Raw genomic sequence first — 20,254 nt, 5'->3', positions numbered from 1 at the left:
TGTGTCTGATTGCCCTAACTGGGTAGATGGGATGTTTTTTTTTCTTTGTTATAGTTATAGTAATGAAGGAATGCGAGTCGCTCATGTACCCTGATATGTCCCATCATGCTGATTTTGCTCCGAGATATGCTTTGTAGTCGAATCGCGCAAGAGTCTAGGAATTGGCCTCTTAGGCCTTCTGGGACTCGTAGTCCTGCACAGAAACCAGCTTTCCAACAACGTTGTACTTCTCCAAGAATCTCTCCTCCCAGCCCTGGAGCGCCTCCATCTGCTCCGCATCGAGTCCCTCGAGCTTATCAAGCGGACCATCCAGATCCTTAGTCAACATGTCCTCATCAAAGCTTCCACACGCAAGACCTCGACTCGCATCCCGACCGGCAAAGTTGCTATAAGGACCGCCAGGGCCGTAGAAGTTACGGCCAGGCGAGACGTCGAAAACGCGACCGCGCACAGCGAGAAAGACAGGCCGATCCTCCTCGCCGTTGAAGGGGAGGAGCGTGTGGGGAGTGTATGTTTTGAAGACTGTTGAGGGCGCGTCGCGGGGGAGAGATGGAGGTGGCGAGGAGCGGAGCATGGAGTAGGTTGTGTATAGGACGGCGCTGAGGAGGATGAGGTTGAGGGGTGTGAAGAGGGAAGCGCTGGGGGGGGAGTTAGTGACGGAGCTCAGAGAGTAGAGGGGGGATGACATACGTTTCTTGGCTGGCTTGTTGAGCCATGTGTTGCTCGACGTGCTCCATCTTTGCGATGTCTCTGATGATGATGTGCCTGGAGTGCCGAGTTGAGCCGAGATGGTTGAGTGAAGGTGTTTGTTAGATGTTGGAGAACCAAGAACCAAGGTAAGAAAGTGATGGGGCCCCCCCCCCCCCCGTAGCTCCCGGTGGTTCCTTAGGGTTCTCCCCCACTTTATGCTCCGGCGCGGCGTTTTGGACGGAAGTTGGCTTCGGAGCCTCCGGCAACTGGCTTATGCTTTTGAGATTGCTCAAACATGAAGCCGGCCACGATTCAATACCAGAGGCTATCTGTCTCATGACCTTGCGTTGCCATGATTCAAAGAACACTTGGCCAGAACTCCATACAGTGGAGATGCTGACATGAGGGGCAATTACGTGGTGCAAAGGACGAAGCTCAGAAGTCGGCAGCATTAATTGAGGCCCCCAAGGCAAGAGAGCTGGGGATTGAAGCATTATTATAACTACAAGGCTCTGTTTTTTCTTCATTCAAAGCTTTTCGTAACGATGATCGATGTTAGAGCAGGTGATTTTGCCGCTGCTAACATCACTCACAGCATAAGTTTAGGAGCTTCAAACACTGCCAAAGTCATCTTTTATGATCTTCTTTATCCAATGCTATCATACTGAGCAAAAAAGAAGCCCTCGAAAGCATCGCCCAACATGTTGTTGGGCAAAATTGGAGGCTGAGGGATTTGAACCCCCGACCTTTCGCAAGCATTCGAAACAATGCAAAGCGAACGTGATCCCCCTACACCAAGCCCCCGATGTTGGATAGTAGCAGTCATCATAATTGACACTATAACTTTACTCTGACAACATCGGCCAATTATCAACCACAACTGGCTTTGGTTATACAAATCATGGTAAATGACTCTTGCATACCAATCATCTTTGTGCTTGTGTTGAGTGGCATGGTCAATGTGGGCTTCTGGGCTACATAACTCAAGTCGTTACAACTAACCATGGCTCATGTATTACCGGGCTTGCTCATGGTGGAGCCTGCAAGAGAAATACATGCTACACAATGTGTCGGGATCTAATGTATAACGTCTCGTGATGGATACGCATTTATATACTCAGACAAATCACTTGCTCGATACCTCACCATTCAAGCTCTTGGTCATTCTCTGCCAAGAGTGTTAAACCCCATCAACAGCAAGTCATGCATGACTCACACCGGAAACCATATCGAATAACGTAGCAATATGCCTCTAAATGAAGTGGCCTATCTGCCGTCGCTTTCATCTTGCTCAAGTTGGCTTTATTCTAATATTGCCGATATAATACGGAAGACTCGAGAGTGGTGGACATCTCTGATACATGTCCCTCTAATGCAGCTTACGTTGTGTATCTATTACTACGGTGGCACTTCAGCCTCAAAGAGAACAACAACTCAGGTTTCTCGACTCTCTATATCTGTTGCTTGCTTTTATACGAGTCGACCTTGAAAAAGCCACTGCAAGATAGTCAACCTTGGCTTCCCCGTCTGACTCAACTGCCCATACTCAGCCACAGCCTCATTCACGATCACAACGTGCACTTTCAACCCAGGCGAAAGATACAGATGTATAAAATCTCGTCAAGACTTCCTTTCAATTCTCATATCTTTATTCATCGCTACTCAGTAAAAATGGCTACAGTATCAAATCCCGGCCCAGTATATTTCTGGCGTGAAACAGACCCAGCAACAGGATACCTATCACAATGGTATTATTGTCCTTTCAAGGATGACGAGGATGAGAAAAAGACATACAAAACAGCAGAGCAGTAAGTCCAGTCATTTCTACCGATACAGAATTCAAAGTCGATGTTGACCTATTCCAAGTTACATGATGCATCAAAAGGCCATCCTATTCAACGACGAAGCCACTGCGCTTGAGGTCCTCAAGACAGGCCATCCCCGAAAAGTCAAGTCTCTCGGCCGCCAGGTGAAGAACTTTGACGAAACAGTCTGGCTTAAGCATCGGCGTGACATAGTTCGAAAGGGCAACGTCCTCAAGTTCACACGTGCCATCACAGAGGAGGGTTTCAAGAGAGGCACGCCTGGTGCAAATCAACCAAGCTCATTACACTGGCCCATCGATGGTTCCCTAGCAGATATGTTGATCAACACGGGTGACAGAGAACTTGTCGAGGCTAGTCCGTTTGATCGGGTTTGGGGCGTTGGGTTCAAAGCGGCAGATGCAGAAGCTGCGAGAGACTCGTGGGGTGAGAATTTGCTGGGTAAGGAGTTGGTGGAGGTTAGAAGGATCTTGAAGGAGAGACGAGACGGCCAACGAGCATGAGTGGCGACACGACTGGGCTGTTAAACAATATTGAGCCGTGCAGGCGGATTTCACTTTGTCAAAGAACGGGGCAATGGTTGTTTGAACTGCTTCGGCTATACGCCTAGATAGATTGCACCGACCTTGAAAACCAAGGCAACTTTTGAACATGTCTATAAGTCCATCTTCCTCTCACCAATGATGCCCGGCCCAATGCCCCTGTCCCCCTCCATAATCATACATAAAAAGAGCCTCGTCCCGAGGCAAGCAGAGCGGCGTGGTAGTAGTCAATTTTCTTGCTGTTTAACAGCCCCAAACCCATTCTCCAGAAAATGCTTGTTTTGTTTGATAGTTGTACGTCGTGTTGTGTCGTGGTGGTTGTGGTTGTGGTGGTATTGGTATTGGTGGTGTTGTCTTTTTTTTCGTGTCGAGTGCCCGCCCTGATATTTTCACATGATAGAACATATTTTACAGTAATTAACACACAATAGGCGATGCTCCCGTGTTCGCCTTCGATTCCTTCTCATCTCGTAGGTATCCAACAAAGGCAGATTCCCAACCCCTTGACGCCGCGTTAAAATGACTGTTTCTTTTAGTACCAGTCCCGTCCACTCTTCTGCATCTCAATCAGACGCCAGCCCCTTGTCTCAGGATTGTTGACATCTTCTGGTACTCGTGTGATACCAATGGCATATGTGACCAGTTGGACCTTGTCCTCCATACCGGCAGCAAGCTCGTTCGTCTTGGCGTTGCGGTAGACGTGAACCTCCTGTGTGCGGCAGGTGATGATGAAGACAGGAACCTCACCAGGATCAAGCATGCGGGCTCGTAGAATGTCGACATTTCGAATATCCAGGATCTTTCCGTCCGACTTCATGCCAGCCTGTAGGTATTGCTTGGTGAGGGCCTCGTACACAGAGTACTGAGCGGCAGAAAGCCAGAGCTTCAGTGTCTCGGCATCACCCTTGACGTAAGCGTCCAACACCTCGGGAAGGATGTACTCTCGAAGCTCCTGAAGGAAAGGCTCTGTCTGGAAATTCGGGTCCATGGACCTGAACTTCTTGATGACCATGGCAGTCTCGTTCTCGGCGAAGAAGCCTCCGATGCGGTCGGTGATACTTCGAGCGGTCGATACAAGAGGGTTCTCAGACTCCTCATACTTGCCCCTCAAGCTGAAAAGTCCTTGCACATACTTGTTCTGGTCGCGGAAATCTCTCCAAGCCTCCTTCCAAGCAGCGTCCTTGTGAACGGTAACACTGGTACCAGCGCTATCTCTTGTTAGCCCAGATTCGAATGAGAGAGATTGTAAAGATACTCACTTAATGTCCTCCTCCATGGGTGCAGCCGCCTTGTAGCCCCGCTGCTTGTCCAGTGCCTCTCGGCGTTTCCTGCGCTCCTCCTTCTCAACCCAGCCACCGTACCGTGAGGAGCTACCATCGTCAATGACGTTCTTGACATTCTTGTAAGCCTCTGTGTTTCGGATAGGCTGGGTAGCCTTGTCCACGGCATCTCCCGTGACATGAGCGGCCTTGCGAACACCCTTGACGACCGAGGTATCCCAAGTCCAAGAAGCACCCTTGCCAATGGCGCCAGCAGTGACCTTGGCACCCTTTCCAAGAGTCGAGGAAACAGCGCCAGTGGACTTCTCGTAGGCCTCGCGAGCACGTCGCACACCTTCACTCTCGGCGAATTGGTTAGCAGACGCAGCGATCTGCTTGGTCGACTCGTTCCATTCTTGCGACTTCTGGAACTCAGTGTTCATGGTCTCCATGAAAACCTGCCAGGGGGTCTTGTCGCCATGAGGAGGAGGGGGAGGGGCATCCTCTTTCTTCTTATCTTTGTCCTTGCCCTCGCCTTCACCCTCGCCCTCTTCTTTTCCTTCCTTTCCGGCATTCTCACCATCCCCGGTCTTCTTGGACTGCTCCTCTTCGGGCTTGGCCTCGGATTCGGCGCCAGCTTCAGTGGGCTTCTTCTCTTTTGCGTCGGTGGGTGCAGCAGTTGAGGGTTTTTGTTCAGTTTGAGGCTTCTCTTGGTGTAAGCGGCTGGAAAGGTGGAAGAGGCGAGATTGAGCGGTATAAGTGGGGGAGTAACGAAGCTCGGCGGGGACAAAAGAAGACCTCAGTGGTGATCGAACTGAGCCGGAAAGCACTGAGCTTTGTTGCCTCGCACCGTTGTTGGAGGCATTCTGAGAGAGCTGGGATGCTAATCTTCGGTAGGCGGGAGATCTGCCAGCGGATGAGACATGAGCAGAAGCCCGCGAAAAGGCGAGCTCCGAGGAGGCCGTCTTTCTTGCGAGGGAGTTCATTATTACGACAACACAAGGAGACAAGTCCCTCCAGAAAAAAAAGACTGGGCGTGGGTTGGGAGAGATGCCGAGATGGACGGTGGAAGGTGGTGGAATTCCCGGACGAAATTTTGGTTTGCGATCTCGGTCTGGGGGCGGAAAGTCAAGGAAGACAAACACCGAGACGGCAAAGCCTCGGTAGAATTGCTCCCCGTCCAGCCCCGGCTCGTGGGGGAAGTTCAGCCGCGAGTAAAAATTGCCAGGAGGCAGATCATCAATTAACGACAGGTCCAGGCAAATGAGAACAAAATGAGTCGCTCATTGACAAGTCGCCTCGCGGCGCAATCGCTCTTTCAATCCTCCCGAGCTAACGTCCAAAAGCCGTCATTTCAAATCGCTCGCTCCATCTCCCAGACAAAGTCCAACCGCGATGATAAACCCAGAAGGGCACCCAGCCGACCCAGTACGGCCTCGTTGTTAGAGAACATCTACGGCCCCTCAGAGACGTCCAAGACGAGACCCTCCTCCAACAATGCCATGGCCAACCTCTCTCAAAGTCTTGTCTTCCAGACACTTGACAAGTCCTCCAACATCGATACGAGCCCACTATCCAGAGATACCCGTCGACAGGCCGAGGCAAAGGAGGACGATCTCGAGCCATACCACTTTCACATCTACTCCCACAAGCACAACACCCACATTACTTGCACCAAGCCCAATCGAGAACCAATTATCTCTCTGTCAGCTGGCAACATTGGTTTCCGCAAGTCTCGCCGTGGTCTATTCGATTCCGCCTACTCCCTCACCAAGTATGTCCTGGAGCGATTGATCCACAACGGCTGGCCCATGAAGATGAACCGACTAGAGGTTGTGCTACGCGGCTTCGGTCAGGGACGAGAGGCTGCTCTGAAGGTTCTGATGAGCCCCGAGGGCAAGGTCTTACGAGACAAGATTGTCCGTGTAGCCGACTCGACTAGAATCAAGTTTGGTGGTACCAGGAGTGAGAAGCCTCGACGTCTATAAAAGTCTGGAATTTTGGATTGGAATTGGAATTGGAATTCGGGCACATTTTTGGGAATATGTTCACATGAGAATATCACTTCGCCGCGGAGGTTGAGAAAGTGAATGTACTATACTCTGTACGACCTGTACTATACAAATGAACAAGGCACAGCTTGCTTTGCTTGCAAGTTCCCAAACGAATGATCTGCTCCTAGACTATAAAGCCATTGGTATCGTGCTAACCCATGGAAACGGTACCTCGAAACGCCAAACTCCATTTAACACCGCAGCCTCATTTATACTCTATCATCGGATGGCCCTCTCAGCTGGTGGTAAACGACGCCCGGCGGAATCGCGGAGGGCTTGCTTGCCCTTCCCGCTGCCGCCTCGTCGTCTTTCTTCTGCGCTGTCCCACTCGTCATCTTCGTTGCTATCGTTGTCTCCCATTAGCAGATGGGGGTCCGTCGCTTTCTTCAACGTATGAGAGTTGTCGTCATTCGAATTGTCGTAATCGTCCAACAGCGCACCTTCGCTGGTGTCGTATTCGGGTGGTTCAATCCAATCTCGAGGGACGACACAAGGGAGCGCAACTCCGATACTGGCGGCACGGTTTAACCATGCTGGGCCTGACTGTCCTGTGAGTCTCCTGCAAAGATAAGAGGTGAAATGGTTGCAGTTCTTGGTCAGAAGGTTGTATGAAGTGCCCAGAAACTCTTCAGAGGCAGATTGTAGAGTCGCATTAATCTCGTCTTCTGTCGCAAGAGTGAATCCGTGCAGAATCTCGCATCGAAAAGTGCCTCCGGGCGGTTCGGTCCGGGGCTTTGTCCAGTATACACCCGTGAGGCCTCTTTTATCATGCCCACCATAGGCGTATTCCCTCCCGTTGATCACGACACCCGAATGAAGTAGTGAGGCGCCTACTGTCCATAATACCGACGATAATCGGCCGGGCTGTGATGCCGCGCGTATCAGCGTCATGCTCATGAAAGCTAGTGAGATGAGTGTGAGCGACTTCACTTACCGGCAGTAGATCATAGACATGTATAGTGATCTCAGTTTTGGATAAAGATAATGTTGAGCGGTGAGATCTGCTCACCGAAGAGCTCTTCTTGTGACGCGGCATCATGCAAAAGCTGATACAGACACTGCAACTATTGCGACGTCAAGTGGCTTGAAGCTTTGGGGTTTGCAGCTGACGGGTCAGCGGGGCTGAACTGGGGAAATGGTAGGCTAATAAGGCTTATAGTGCTGTAGGTTGGTGTCCGTAGGTGTATTGACAAGACAAACAATCGTGGGGCACGAAGAGAAGATGAATATTCTAACTTGAAAGGTTGATGAATAGAAGTGAAGGAGAAAGGAAATAACTGAAGGAATCGGACTGGCCGGCCCGGCTGAGCTCCTGTCGTTCCTGTCAGATCAAGCCCAGCGAAATCCAAAACCTAGGTCACTCTGCCTCTGTACTACTCTCTACTAACTTTAGGTAACCTCAGGTAACTCAGGTCAGGCATTTCCAAAGACGGACACCCAAAACCACGGGGCCTAAGCTCTGTGACATACTATGTGCTGTGCCTGTTCACTGGATCCTGGATCCAGGCCCAGGGTCCTTCTGCGCACGGCTTGGTTGGTACCTTTATGCCCAGCTGCTTTCGTCAGCCAATGACGTCGTCTTCGAATTCCAGTCGGAACTACCTTTTCCCACTATCCGAAAGATCTTGGCACAGCCCAACCTCTCTAAACCCCAGCAAGGTGGGGTCACGAACAAATTCTCATCTCATCTCCCCAAGCTCGGCTCGCGGAAAATAAAAAGAGATTTTTTTTTCTCCCTCTTCAACTTCCCTTTCTTCCCTTTCTCTTCGTCGTCGCTCTCGCTCTCGAAGCCGTCCGAGGTTGGCACTAGCCAACCTGAATACTTCACCACGAAGTCCATCAAATCTTCCATCTTCTTCGCTTCTTTTCCTCCTCTTGCACCCCGCGCAGCAAGCTCTGCAGCTCTTGGACACGTTCCATCCACACACTTGGGCCTAGCTTTCTTCGTTCAACGTCGTAACTACGCCAAGTCACGCAAGATGCCTCCTAAGAAGCAAGTCGTCGAGGAGAAGATCCCTCTGGGCAGGCCTGGAAACAACTTGAAGAGTGGTATTGTGCGTGACAATATCCTATCGTCGATGTATGCCACGTGCTAACCCATAGTCCAGGTCGGTTTGGCCAACGTCGGCAAATCTACTCTCTTCCAGGCCATTACCAAGTCTAACCTCGGTAACCCAGCTGTATGAAGCCCCCTCGCCATTCGCCGTCTTTAGTATCGGGGTGCTGACAGCATCAAGAACTTCCCCTATGCCACCATCGACCCTGAGGAAGCCCGCGTCGTCGTGCCCGATGACCGGTTCGACTGGCTCGTTGAGAAGTACAAGCCCAAGTCCGTTGTTCCCGCCAACTTGACCGTTTACGATATCGCTGGTCTTACCCGCGGCTCATCAACCGGTGCTGGTCTTGGAAACGCTTTCTTGTCGCACATTCGCGCCGTCGATGCCATCTTCCAGGTTGTTCGTTGCTTCGATGATGCCGAGATTATCCACATTGAGGGTGACGTGAACCCCACCCGTGATCTTGACATCATCAGCGAGGAGCTGCGACTCAAGGATATTGAGTTCGTTGAGAAGGCCCTCGAGAACCAGAAGAAGAAGACCCGCATGGGTGGCCAGTCTCTGGAGCAGAAGAAGGCCAAGCAAGAACAGGAAACCATTGAGAAGATCTTGGACTGGCTCAACCAGGGCAAGGATGTCCGCAAGGGTACCTGGGGCCCCAAGGAGGTAAGAACTTTTCTTCCATTTCTTCTGCTCTACACATCTTGCTTTCCTGATGACAAAAGGCCATATGGCCTGAATCTATAACCCAGCTCGTCGAATGCCTCACATATTAACGCTAGAGGCATTGTGAGATAAACTTTAATCTGATCGCAAATCTTCACACTTGTTGATGTTGGAAAAAACTCATGAGAACCCTCACTGACATTCTCATCCAGATTGAGGTCATCAACCCTCTCTTCCTCCTGACCGCCAAGCCCGTTGTCTACCTCGTCAACTTGTCTGAGAAGGACTTCATCCGCAAGAAGAACAAGCATCTTCCCAAGATTGTCGAGTGGATCAACGAGAACGCCAAGGGCGACCCTCTCATTCCCGTCTCCGTCTCTTACGAGTCTCGTCTTACTCAGTTCGAGACCGAGGCTGAGGCCAAGGAGGAGCAGAAGAACGTCGGGGCCGACTCTGTTCTGCCCAAGGTCATTCTTCAGATGCGCAAGACCCTTCAGCTTGGCAGCTTCTTCACCGTCGGACCTGATGAGGTTCGACAGTGGACCATCCGAACTGGCACCAAGGCGCCTCAGGCTGCCGGTGTTATTCACACCGATTTCGAGAAGACTTTCATCCAGGCTCTCGTCTTCAACTACAACACCCTAAAGGAACTCGGTGACGAGTCCGAGGTCAAGGCCAAGGGCAAGATCATGACCAAGGGCAAGGAATACGTCGTCGAGGACGGCGATATCCTGCACATCAAGGCTGGTGCCGCCAAGAGCTAAGCTCTCGATACCACCAGGCGTATTTAAGTCCATAGAAAAAAGTTAAATGCAATGATGTGATGAAGATCAACTTTATGTCCCCATGAATTTACATTTGTAATGGCTATCACCAGTCGATGAGGATAATTTTCATTATTTGATGTTCCCTACACTATGACTTTATACGTACAGCTTCTTGTCGTGCTGTTGTGACAGATTCTTATATGGTTTTACGTCTTGGAGATGTAATGGGATTTGAGACATTTGCGTCATCAGCGCTAACACTTTCGTTTAGCTACTTCGAAACAGCATCGCTTACTACCGTGTACAGTGATAGACTTGAGGCAACTCAGTATGCAATTTACCAAGTTGAACATGATCTATTTAAATCAGCAATGTAACATGGCAAGCAAGCCGCATTATATTGTCAACTTCTCTGCATTTCAGTACAGAATGCCTCATTCTGCCGGACAGCATCCCACCGCTCCACCTTCATCCTTGATTCTCTCGTCTTCCATGATGGCGGGGTTAAGAGGGGCAAAAACCCTGGCACAAAATAACAGGGCAGCATATCTGAGTCCATAACATGAATGATTTGCAAAAAAATGGCAAAAGATGAATGTCTTGCCGTCAGCAAGACTCGAACTTGCGTTTTCAGTGCTTCGAATGAGCCACAAACTGATGTACTGACCCCTATACGATGACGGCGTTTTTTGTTGTGCAAACTGGTTGTGTAAGTCGGTTTATGTACATGAGTCAGGCACGGAAGAAAAGGTATAACGCCTTCTTTTGAGCAACCATGTCCCCGAATGTCAAATGTGGCTAAGCTAAGGCGTGCCTTTTTTATATTTCAGTTGTATAAGAGATGCAATATAGTGATTGTTTCTAAGTCTATTGCTGGGCACTGTGGGATGTCGAGGTGGTATAATGGTGATACAGCCCATGGTATAAACAAGCTTAACGATCTACCTACCTAGACAATCAGAGGCGTGTAGGTAAATGGAATAAGGTCTCTCTACAAACCCTTGTCCAAGTTGCTTTGTTCTGATAAAGACGCTGCTTCTTGGCTCGTACTCTTTCAGTAGCTAATGTCACCAAGATGCAGTCAATGTGGGTTTGAAGTAGTTTAATTAAATACTAAATCCATTACAATTCGCATGTCCATTCATTACCATGTCTTTTCTTTCCAGTCATCCATCATCTATCATATCATCGTCATCCTGCTAAAGGCGCCAGGCCCCTAGACTCCTCCATATCGAACACCTCGCTTTCCAAGCTCCTTGCGGCCGATGGCGTCTTCGGGCCACACCCATCCACGGCTTCTCTTGGCCTCACGCTTCTCAGCCAGCTGGGGTTGAGGAATCCAGGAGTCACGGGGTTGAGCCTTACGGCGAGTTCCCTCAGCGGGTGCACCGATCTCAGCACGCCAGTGGGCATGGCCGGCGGGTGTGTCGTCGGCAGCAAGTTGGCAGAGACCCCAGAGGGCGAGGCATGCAGTGAGCGGAGTCTCGTGGGGAAGGGTCGAAGCATCGCCTTCAGGGGCAGAGGCAGCGAGCTGGACTGATGTAACCTCGAGATCGCCGAAGAAGGGAGTGTTGGCAGTGCCGTTGCGGACAAGCACAAGCTCAATCTCGGTAAGGATGAACCCATAGCGGCACCCGTGCTCTCGCATGGCGTGGTGGATAGCTGAGAGGCCACGGAGATACTCAACACGCTTGATGTTGCCCTCAACTCGCATGCCAGTGTTGAAGCGGTCGAAGCTGCGGACAATACCAACAACTCGGGCAGTGGGCTTGCCACCAAACATGGCAGCAGCAGTAGCAGACTCCCCGGCAGCGTTGGCGGCAAAGAGGAGATCGTTCATGCCAGCAGTCTTTGGGGGCACTGAGAGGTGAAGAGGGCGAGTTGATGACATGGCCAAAGCCGAGTTCAGCTTGGGGAGATAGTACGAGGCGTAGATGGAGTGAAGCTGAGCCTCAGTCTCGGGGTGACGAGATGCGAAAGTAGGCTGGGGGAGCAGAGGAGCGGGAACAGGGTTCGTAAGAAGAAGAGAGGCACCGGGGAGAGAAAGAATGGTAGATGCGTTGAAAGAGGACCAAGAGCGAATGTTGCGAACATCCCACCAAAAGTGCTTAGTGGCAGCATCTCGCACCGGGAACGAGATATGGCGGACCAGAGAAGCAGCTGGGTTGGAAGAGGTGAGGAAGCTCAGAAGGTTGGTATTGGGAGTAGGGTCCGGAGTGGCAGTGAGGCTCAGAGGAGACTGAGCACGAGGGCTGTAGTCGTAGAAGCCGTAGTCAGATTGTTGCTGAGGGACGGGAACGAACGAGGGCATCTGACGATAGGTAGGGTAGCCATAACGATCGATTGTGGAGACATCGAGGCTGGAAGCACGGCGTGGGTGAGAGGCAGAGATGTGAGTGGCAAAGTCGGCCGGAGATGCCAGGAGTGACGCAGACAGAGTGTCGTCAGGCTGGCTGGAGAAGCTTGTGTTGACTGAGCCAGGAGTGTCAAAGGCGATGGTAAGAGACTCGGGGTTGGTGTAGCTCCTTGAGTGACGAGCAGGGTTGGGAGCAGGAGGAGTAGTCATGCGATAGTGGCAAGGGGTGGCATCAATATCCTGGTCTTGAGAGCGAATCTTTGGCAGGAGAAGAGGGCCATGCTGGCGAACAGCTGGTGAAGCACGAGGAGGTGTTGTGAGACGGGAGCAGAGAGATTCATGGTCTGAGTCGGCTGAGATGGCAGAGTAGACTGAAGCCTTGGATGATGAGCGAGAGTGACCAGAGATATGGCCAGCAGCAGTAGCTGAAGCTGAAGCATAGGCCATGTCGAGAAAAGCTTGGTCAAAGGGCAGAGTTGACCTGGGAGGAGGGCTTGTGCGCTCAATAGAGGCAGATGGGAAGCTGAAGTCGAAGGGCATATCGACAGCCAGACTTCTTGAGAGTGTATTAGCATTATGTATGGCGGATGGACTCTGCTGGTTGGTGAGAATATCTTACGTGGACATGATGTGGGAAGTATTAGTGAGAGTCTATAAATGTATGAACAAGGATCAGGAGACCAGCTCCGTGGGGGAAAAAAGGTCAAGATGAAACCGGAAGGTTTTTGGTGTTGGTTAGAGTGTAGTCTCAGAGCCAGCGAGACTTGGAAGTTTGCTGTGAAGCTTTTTTGATCTGGTGATGGTGATGGTGATGGTGATACCGGATCACAATAGATGGGAAAAGAGGAGAGTGAGGATGATTAGAGATGATTGGTAAAAGACAGGCCGACGATGAAAGATGCTGGACAGAAGCAGAGGAAAGAGGACCAGAGACCCAGGGCGAGGCCGTCTTCTTATGCTGTCGATGAAGCAGAGAAGGACAATGGTTGGCGATGGGCGGCTGACGGGCTGTAGGCTGTGGGCTCCGGCATAGGACCCATCCGATCCCCTGGACTCTCCACGAAACAAGAAACATTAGACAACTCGTCTCTCATTGGGAACACGAGAAAGAGAAGAATCTGAAACACGTCTCTTTTTTTCCTTCTCTGTCTCTGTAAAGAATTATCGCGGACGCGCTTCGATCTCGAGGTGTAAGTTGCAGAGGGCCATGATTGGCGGATGCGTATTGACACTGTAAGCGCCTCGTGCTGAGAGGAGAGCATGTAAGTGCGAGAGCGGCGATGCACTGTGCAATGTGTAATACTACCCCAGGCGTCATGATCATCGCCAAGGATCGTGGTTCTCGGCTTGGGTCTGTCAATGCACGAGCCCGGCCGCTGAATGGCCCAGCGCTTGTGACTCATTTTTAGATCCCTGACTCGGCATATCTAGCTCCCTCCCTCCCTCTTTTCTCGTGGTTCGTTCGGTTCAACACCAGAACGCGACTCTCTACGTACAAGTCGCGATGTCCCTCTCCAGAGCGTGTTCTGCACCCAAATCTATTTACCACCGCGTTTTACACCAGTTTCTCGTTGCGAGGGACAACCAACCGTCCATTCCATTTTCAGGGTCATCGCTGTTCCCCCCCCCGCCCGGGAGTCCAGATCTAAAACATTCCCGTAGAGTAGCGCCATAAGAACAGCCCAGCTCGGCTCATACATGGCGTTTAGAAGAACATACGTATGAGCATGAGCCTCAATCTGTCTCCCTCTCTCAAACCAAGTCTCAGAATAGAAGCAGATCCTCTCGCGTGGTTTCAGTGGCCTTGGCCCTTGCCTTGTCCGCTGCCGTTAACCGCCGGGCGTTTAATTTATTAACTGTCTCTACCTAACGGGCGCTTAATACATCCACAGCCAATTTGAGTGAGTGAGTGAGTGTCTGACTTGATTAAAAGCCCATCGTCGCACCATTCTCCGCGGCTACGGAAATTTGCTGTCAGTCCACCAGACTTCTTGATCCATCTCTCTTCTCTTCTCTTCCCCATCTCGACTTACACAGCCTCAACCTGTTCTCTTGGAGAGTCGAGCTTGAGTGTCGCGACCTGGCTCTTGACTCTCATTCGCTGTTATCGACGCGCCAGGATCCCACGCGCCGTCAGCCAATAGACATCGCGTCCACTAACGATCGCGGAAGTTTCTTTGATCTGAGACTCTAGAATATGGAGAGGCTACTGCGTATATGTACTACGTGCTAGGTACTAAGGTAGGTAGTGGAGGTGGGTAGTATCTGCTGCAGACTATCGTGGACGTGCTGCGTTTTCCCGCGTGTCTTGCCGTTTCTTGTTTCATGTTTCATTCAACTTTTGGCCATTCATTCTCTATCCTGGTCCTAGTCTCTCGCCAAGCTTTGACGGCCAAAAACGCCTTCTTTGACCAACGCGACCACGTCCACGCTTGTATCTCGCTCCACTTACCTCTTCTGTAACCCCTACACCTTCGCAAGCCCCCAGTGTTCAGTGCGACAATGTCTCTTGTGCCTCTCCGTAGTGTACTTTGCTTCCCGTGGTGGACCTCATGACGCCAGGTACACACTGCCTGCCTCATCGTCGTGCCACTCAACGCATACTCAATACCCTAGAGCCTCTGTATTTTCTTGGTTCTTTTCTCTCCTTTTCATTTTCAATGAACAATATCTGCTATCTCCCTGTAACAGTATTGTATCTCTAGACGTTTATGCCTAGACTCCGTCCACATAGCCAACTGTATAGAGCTTATCCAAAAGAATAGTTCACTGTTATAAGATATACGCTTAATGTAAGTGACCCGGAATAACTTTTCTATGACTCTTTGACCAGCGACGGGTATTCGTCCATCCATTTCATCTCATCTGTCTGTCTCTGCCTTACCAGACCCCCCCCCCCCCCCCCCCCTCCTTCGCTTCGTGCAACCCATGCAGATCAGCTTCAGCTTGGCATCAAGCACATGTGCTCCACCGCCACTCGACGCGTCTCTTCTATCTCCCATCGCCATATCACGCGTCTTCATGGTGTTGTGTATGGATATGCTTGATATTCATCTTATGGATTGGAGTTCCCCAGTATCGTATCCACACCCAACACTACCCTCCCCATCAAGCCTCGCTATTATCCCCGCTCTCATCCATCTCGACTTCTTCAGGCTTCCTCACTTGTGATGGGCCTGGTGTTCTAGTCCCGTTATCCACCACAATCGTATCAGGCAACCTTACCTTTCGTAGTGCTCTCAGCATACCATCCAGCTTCATCCTCTCCTGCACGACCATCCCCCTTACAAATTCTCGGATGGCGTGGCGGCCCATCTTCTCGTGTAGTTCTTGCCACCCTGCTAGTTCTCCAGCCACTGTCTGTTGTGTGTATCTAAGTTCCCTCGCGAGATTCGCGGCTTCTTCCCGAGACTTCCGTGCTCGTTCCTCCTTTTCATCATATAATCGCTGTCTAGTATCATCCAGGAGACCCAGCGGCCACCTCGACTTGTTAAGAGAATTAAAGTTCCTGTCGGCCTCACGCTTGGCCGCCCTCATCTGAGAAATGATGGAGGGTGGCCGAGACAAGGACGCCAGCAGTGCCTGAACCGTAGATTGCAGAGCCAGGAATGACGAGTGAAGGTTTCCTTGCGCGTTTGACTGGGTGGGGACGATGGATCGCACATACGTCTCAAACGCATCTATGTATCTCGGAGGGAGGAACTGCAGTGTTGAAACAGCTCGATGAAGCAGCACCGAGGAATCGTACATGTCTGGTTACCCGTTAGCTCACATAAATCCATTGGATCATGATGTTCGTCCAGTGTACGTACCTGCTGCGACTAGTCCGAGGTTGTTGGCGCGTCTGGTCGCACTCTTAGTCGAGTAGTTCACGCTCCGGATCATTTCTCGCGCATGATTGACAAACTGCTCCACCTCTCTCACGTCCTCCACAGGTTCATATTCATCTCGCACCTTCTCTGCTCTCGCTTCTGTCTTGAGGAGCGTCCGTTGCTCCATCATATCCAACTGCAATTCTGGTACCAGGAAAAACTCCCATAGCATCTCGTGCGTGGCAAAAGTTGGATGCATTAGCATTATCTTCAAGAACCAGTCTGCGCGAGCTTGCATGTCTCGCAGAATGGCTCGTGATGGCTTCGACGGTATTTGGAACGGAGAGCGAACATCGGCGAGTGACGGTATCCACGAAGCTGGATTCTCAAGCGCCAGAAGGGTAGGGAGATGTTCGAAATCAGACAGCGAGCGACGACTCGTTGTCACCGTATAACTATCATGATCTGTCGGAGCCGCTGACTTCAACACCAATCTCACTGTCGCATCTTCCACGAAGAATGCCCTGACCACACCAGTGATACGTGCATCTGGCCCAGCGGGCATGCTGAACAAGGCAAGATCATCGATCTTGTTCCGCACGTCGTCATCCTTCGCCAGTTCAACTGCTGTGAGGCCTCTGATCTCCTTTGCCCCTATATCCACTCTTGGATCGGCGAACAGAGTGCGGACCATGTCGTATCTGCCATACTTGCTGGCTACCATCAACGCTGTGAACCTCTTATCGTTCGTCGCATTGACGTCAACATCGCAAAACTGCAGTATGTTCATGGCAAGACTAGCATTGCTGACAATGTGAAGCAGTGTATTGCCCTTGTTGTCAACATGTTCGTCGATATGGAGTGGCATTCCATCATGTTGCGCTGCAGCTGCAGCGTTGAGCCCAGCCTCCACCATTTCCAGATAGTTGTTATGATCATAAGAGCGACAAAGAGCGAAGAGCGGAGTTTGCCCGTTCTTGTCTCTTTGCCGCCAAGGTATTAGGTGCCCGATTCGAGTGATCAAAGCCGGTGCATTGAAGAGGTAATGAGCACAGCTGCGTCCCCAGATGTCTTGCTGCGCCAGATATGAAACTAATTGCTCGGGAGTTGTCGACATGATGATAAATCCGAGTGTCAAATCTATAATTTGAGCATTGCCTAATTGTATGGCAGCACTCAGTAAAGTGGTATCTTCGTTGTTCATGTCATCTAGGACAAAAGAAGGAGAGAAATAATCGGTCAAGGAGAGCAAGTATTTGAGCGTCTCAGCACGCTCAGCCTGGATGGCCATCATAAGAACTGATTCCCCAAAAGAGTTGTTTGTCTGTGACAATCGGTTCACTGAAATGTCCCCTTCCAGAGCACTGCCGATGGTCCCAACGCTCCCCGTGCGAGAGTGGAATGAAACTTCGGAATCGCCTGATATGCTTCGGGTGTCCATCGCTACCTTCTTCACCCGTCGTATTGGTATAGAAAAGTCGTGCGCGTGTGTTTCGTCTTCACCCTCTGCTTGGAAGGGGAATACATGACTCAATCCCGAACCATGAGAATAGTGTTCATATGGTGACGGATCGTTAAAGGAGAGTCGCAGTGATGATCTTCTAGATCTTGAAGGACCTGTCGATCTCGTGTCATTTTGGAGATTCAACACTGTAGATGCTCGACGGCTAGACGTAGGTGATTCTGACAGCTCGTCGTCATCTGCAGCCCCCGAGCCTGGTTCCATTATCTTTTTAAGGTCGTCCAGAGTTCCTGTCTTCGCCGCGTCCCATAGGGCTTTGTTTCTCCTGCTGGCTCGCCTTAAGCCGGCCGAGTCAAGAACAAGATAAGCCAGCACAGCCTCGAATGTACTGAGCGCATAGCCCAACTCGCCGCTGTCTACGTCGTCTATGAAGATGAAATTCCTGACGTAAATCAGGCGGGCCTGTAACTGCTTGACTTGTGATCGGATGACCACATAGAGCAAGAATGAGACCAATGTATCCGCGTTGATAGTCATGATGGGTTTCTCCGGGGATGCATCAGATGACGCTGCCTGAGGTTTCGATGAATCCGTCAAGCGGGACACAATCTTGATTGTTGATAATAAAAGATCCAGCATGACTTGGGGGCAAGTGGCCGCAGATATCTTCTTGAATTCCTCAACGGCCGGACCTAGTTGAATGATAAGGTCATGCTTCGCCTTCGAACCGCCATCAATGGCAATGCCTAATTGCGAAATATCGATAAACTGCATCTTTCTGATTTTTGCTTCCAGTTCGAGATCATAAGGTCTCTTCAGTGCATTGAGTCTCGGCCAAAGTTGACTGTGAACATTTTCTGTGACATAACGCTCAATCAGTTTCTCCACAAGAGGACCAGTCAGATCAGTCGTTGCGCCAAGAAGAGAAAGTTGCTGTTTGTCGACCCCTTGGAAAAGGTCGATTGCAGTTGTGACTGCGGTTTCAAGAGAAGCTCTCATGATATCTTCGTCGTCCTCAGCATAGAAGTTCTCCGTCACTGGCAATCTGCCCTCGTCGCCCGTGCTTGCTAATGCGCTATTGGAGCGCGCTCGCCTTGCAGCATTGTTGATAGGCCCATTCGGTGGAGGATCTGGAATGTGCTCGGCTGATGGGGGAGGAGGTAGTGGACTTCGGAAGACGTTGCTGAACTCGACGAATAACTTTTCAAGGCCGGGTTGCATCTGGCGCGCAATCATCGGGAAATTGTTCAGGAGGTCGTGAAAACTCTTGATGTCTTTCTTTCGGGGAGCAGTGGTTTCAGTGGACTCGGCGTTTGGTGTCTGTTTCTGATCGGAAATCCTGCGCTTTCGTACACCGGGGACCAAGATGGCTGGTGTAATCTTGTTCTCCTCCCAGACGCCCACAAGGGGTCTTGATATATAGTAGAGAAGCCATTGCCGTGGTTCGAAGACGTCGGGGTAGAAGACGATGTCGTTCAGAAGCTGGGCCTGGGCGAGTGTTTTGAAGCCTATCCTCGGTTAGTAATTATTGCCTTTGGCCAGTTCTTGGCTTTGCACCTTTGTTACTGTATATGAAAGCGTCCTTGATGACCACACTCTTGCCGTTGAGCGTTGTAAACTGCTTTGCCTTTCCTCTCACCTCCCTCAAGTTCTGGGCACCATCCTTGCCTCCTGCGACGCCATTTGGAGATGGCACACGGAGAACGTGACTGGCGAGAAAGTCCTCTGATGCGATGACCTCAGCAGGGGCACTCCCGCTCTCGGTCTCGCGGAATGTGAGAAGCACATCCGTTGACGGAACCAGTAGGATGTGGTGATGTACTGGGGTGCACTGGCTAGGAAGGGAGCTCTTAAAGAAGGCGGCCAGAAAGGGGTTTAGAGGTTGCATTCATTCGACTTGTAACCGGCCGTCTCGAAGCTCACTCGACCTCCCTAGGTCGCAACGTTGAGGATGGTATTTGGATCGAGTTTGGGTGCCGTTTATATAGATCGTGGACGGACCAAGCGGGATGATGACACATGCAGAACGAATGCTGTTCGATCGTGAGAGATTATTATCGGTGAATATAATTAAGTCGCAGTAGCACCCGGGCTAAATTTCATGATACGGCGATGAGGCATTCGACGGCGATAACGATAGCGATAGCCCACTTATTGGTGGAAAGGAGCTATCTATATGATGCGTATGACGTGGGTGAGGTTGAAGAGGAGATGTGTCTTTGTCCTGTACGAGTCGGCAATTGCTGGAGAAGCTGTAGCGAGCGAAACGCTTGGCTAATGCGTAAATCGTCGATCGTGATGTAAGATCACTAGTCGAGATTGTCGATGTCTGTTGGGAGCTTCAAGAGGGTGCGCAGCAGGGCACGTTGCGATCACTTCAATGAGATCGGCAGAGGGCTCTAGATGTACAGGTACTCAAGAGACGAGCCAGCTTGGTGATGTACTGGTGCAGAATACAAGAAGGATATGTACAGGAACCCAACACTGTGGTCGCCCGCCAGCCCGCTCCCGAGCTCTCCGCACAGGCCCCTGCAGTGCCCCTGAACTTAAACCGGGGAATCAATAAGTCCGACCTGGAATGAGGTATCACATGTGACTGTGAATAGCATCATTGACTGACAAAGAGATTATTGTACCACAATGATACGTATTGTTAGAAAAAGTGCTCTATATGACTCAGAATATCGTATTGAAATTACCCCAATCTTTTTCAATACCACTAAGCAGCTTTCAATGCAGTATACAACGACCCACTCATCATGGACA

At 50.8% G+C, this 20,254-nt stretch overlaps 9 protein-coding genes and 2 non-coding genes across 11 annotated transcripts; 3 read left to right on the top strand and 8 right to left on the bottom strand.

The window, feature by feature from the left end:
* Positions 1 to 169: 169 nt before the first annotated feature.
* On the bottom strand, positions 170 to 737 carry FPRO_08224 (uncharacterized protein; the record flags this gene model as incomplete). Its single annotated transcript, XM_031221868.1, has 2 exons — positions 170 to 638; positions 691 to 737. 2 exons carry the CDS (start codon positions 735 to 737, stop codon positions 170 to 172), a joined length of 516 nt encoding a protein of 171 aa, XP_031087384.1.
* A 671-nt stretch (positions 738 to 1,408) lies between these two features.
* Positions 1,409 to 1,494, bottom strand: tRNA. The gene is given in 2 exon segments: positions 1,409 to 1,444; positions 1,459 to 1,494. It is a non-coding gene; the product is annotated as a tRNA-Ala (tRNA).
* Positions 1,495 to 2,361: 867 nt separating this feature from the next.
* Positions 2,362 to 3,016, top strand: FPRO_08223 (uncharacterized protein; the record flags this gene model as incomplete). Its single annotated transcript, XM_031221867.1, has 2 exons — positions 2,362 to 2,498; positions 2,557 to 3,016. 2 exons carry the CDS (start codon positions 2,362 to 2,364, stop codon positions 3,014 to 3,016), a joined length of 597 nt encoding a protein of 198 aa, XP_031087383.1.
* A 571-nt stretch (positions 3,017 to 3,587) lies between these two features.
* FPRO_08222 (uncharacterized protein) lies at positions 3,588 to 5,300 on the bottom strand (the record flags this gene model as incomplete). Its single annotated transcript, XM_031221866.1, has 2 exons — positions 3,588 to 4,263; positions 4,315 to 5,300. 2 exons carry the CDS (start codon positions 5,298 to 5,300, stop codon positions 3,588 to 3,590), a joined length of 1,662 nt encoding a protein of 553 aa, XP_031087382.1.
* A 288-nt stretch (positions 5,301 to 5,588) lies between these two features.
* On the top strand, positions 5,589 to 6,302 carry FPRO_08221 (uncharacterized protein; the record flags this gene model as incomplete). The annotated part of the gene is made up of 1 exon (XM_031221865.1): positions 5,589 to 6,302. One exon carries the CDS (start codon positions 5,589 to 5,591, stop codon positions 6,300 to 6,302), a length of 714 nt encoding a protein of 237 aa, XP_031087381.1.
* A 285-nt stretch (positions 6,303 to 6,587) lies between these two features.
* On the bottom strand, positions 6,588 to 7,404 carry FPRO_08220 (uncharacterized protein; the record flags this gene model as incomplete). Its single annotated transcript, XM_031221864.1, has 2 exons — positions 6,588 to 7,232; positions 7,303 to 7,404. 2 exons carry the CDS (start codon positions 7,402 to 7,404, stop codon positions 6,588 to 6,590), a joined length of 747 nt encoding a protein of 248 aa, XP_031087380.1.
* Positions 7,405 to 8,347: 943 nt separating this feature from the next.
* Positions 8,348 to 9,855, top strand: FPRO_08219 (putative GTP-binding protein; the record flags this gene model as incomplete). Its single annotated transcript, XM_031221863.1, has 4 exons — positions 8,348 to 8,422; positions 8,477 to 8,548; positions 8,606 to 9,091; positions 9,304 to 9,855. 4 exons carry the CDS (start codon positions 8,348 to 8,350, stop codon positions 9,853 to 9,855), a joined length of 1,185 nt encoding a protein of 394 aa, XP_031087379.1.
* A 604-nt stretch (positions 9,856 to 10,459) lies between these two features.
* tRNA lies at positions 10,460 to 10,542 on the bottom strand. Its single transcript is given in 2 exon segments — positions 10,460 to 10,494; positions 10,506 to 10,542. It is a non-coding gene; the product is annotated as a tRNA-His (tRNA).
* Positions 10,543 to 11,074: 532 nt separating this feature from the next.
* FPRO_08218 (uncharacterized protein) lies at positions 11,075 to 12,754 on the bottom strand (the record flags this gene model as incomplete). Its single annotated transcript, XM_031221862.1, has 1 exon — positions 11,075 to 12,754. One exon carries the CDS (start codon positions 12,752 to 12,754, stop codon positions 11,075 to 11,077), a length of 1,680 nt encoding a protein of 559 aa, XP_031087378.1.
* Positions 12,755 to 13,167: 413 nt separating this feature from the next.
* FPRO_08217 (uncharacterized protein) lies at positions 13,168 to 13,617 on the bottom strand (the record flags this gene model as incomplete). Its single annotated transcript, XM_031221861.1, has 1 exon — positions 13,168 to 13,617. One exon carries the CDS (start codon positions 13,615 to 13,617, stop codon positions 13,168 to 13,170), a length of 450 nt encoding a protein of 149 aa, XP_031087377.1.
* A 1,705-nt stretch (positions 13,618 to 15,322) lies between these two features.
* FPRO_08216 (uncharacterized protein) lies at positions 15,323 to 19,376 on the bottom strand (the record flags this gene model as incomplete). The annotated part of the gene is made up of 3 exons (XM_031221860.1): positions 15,323 to 15,966; positions 16,027 to 18,996; positions 19,046 to 19,376. 3 exons carry the CDS (start codon positions 19,374 to 19,376, stop codon positions 15,323 to 15,325), a joined length of 3,945 nt encoding a protein of 1,314 aa, XP_031087376.1.
* Between the last annotated feature and the right edge of the window lie 878 nt (positions 19,377 to 20,254).

The sequence above is a fragment of the Fusarium proliferatum genome, assembly GCF_900067095.1.
Source record: "Fusarium proliferatum ET1 genome assembly, contig: FPRO_scaffold011, whole genome shotgun sequence".
In the NCBI taxonomy this organism is placed as follows: domain Eukaryota; kingdom Fungi; phylum Ascomycota; class Sordariomycetes; order Hypocreales; family Nectriaceae; genus Fusarium; species Fusarium proliferatum.
This window is presented reverse-complemented; position numbering and strand designations above follow the sequence as displayed.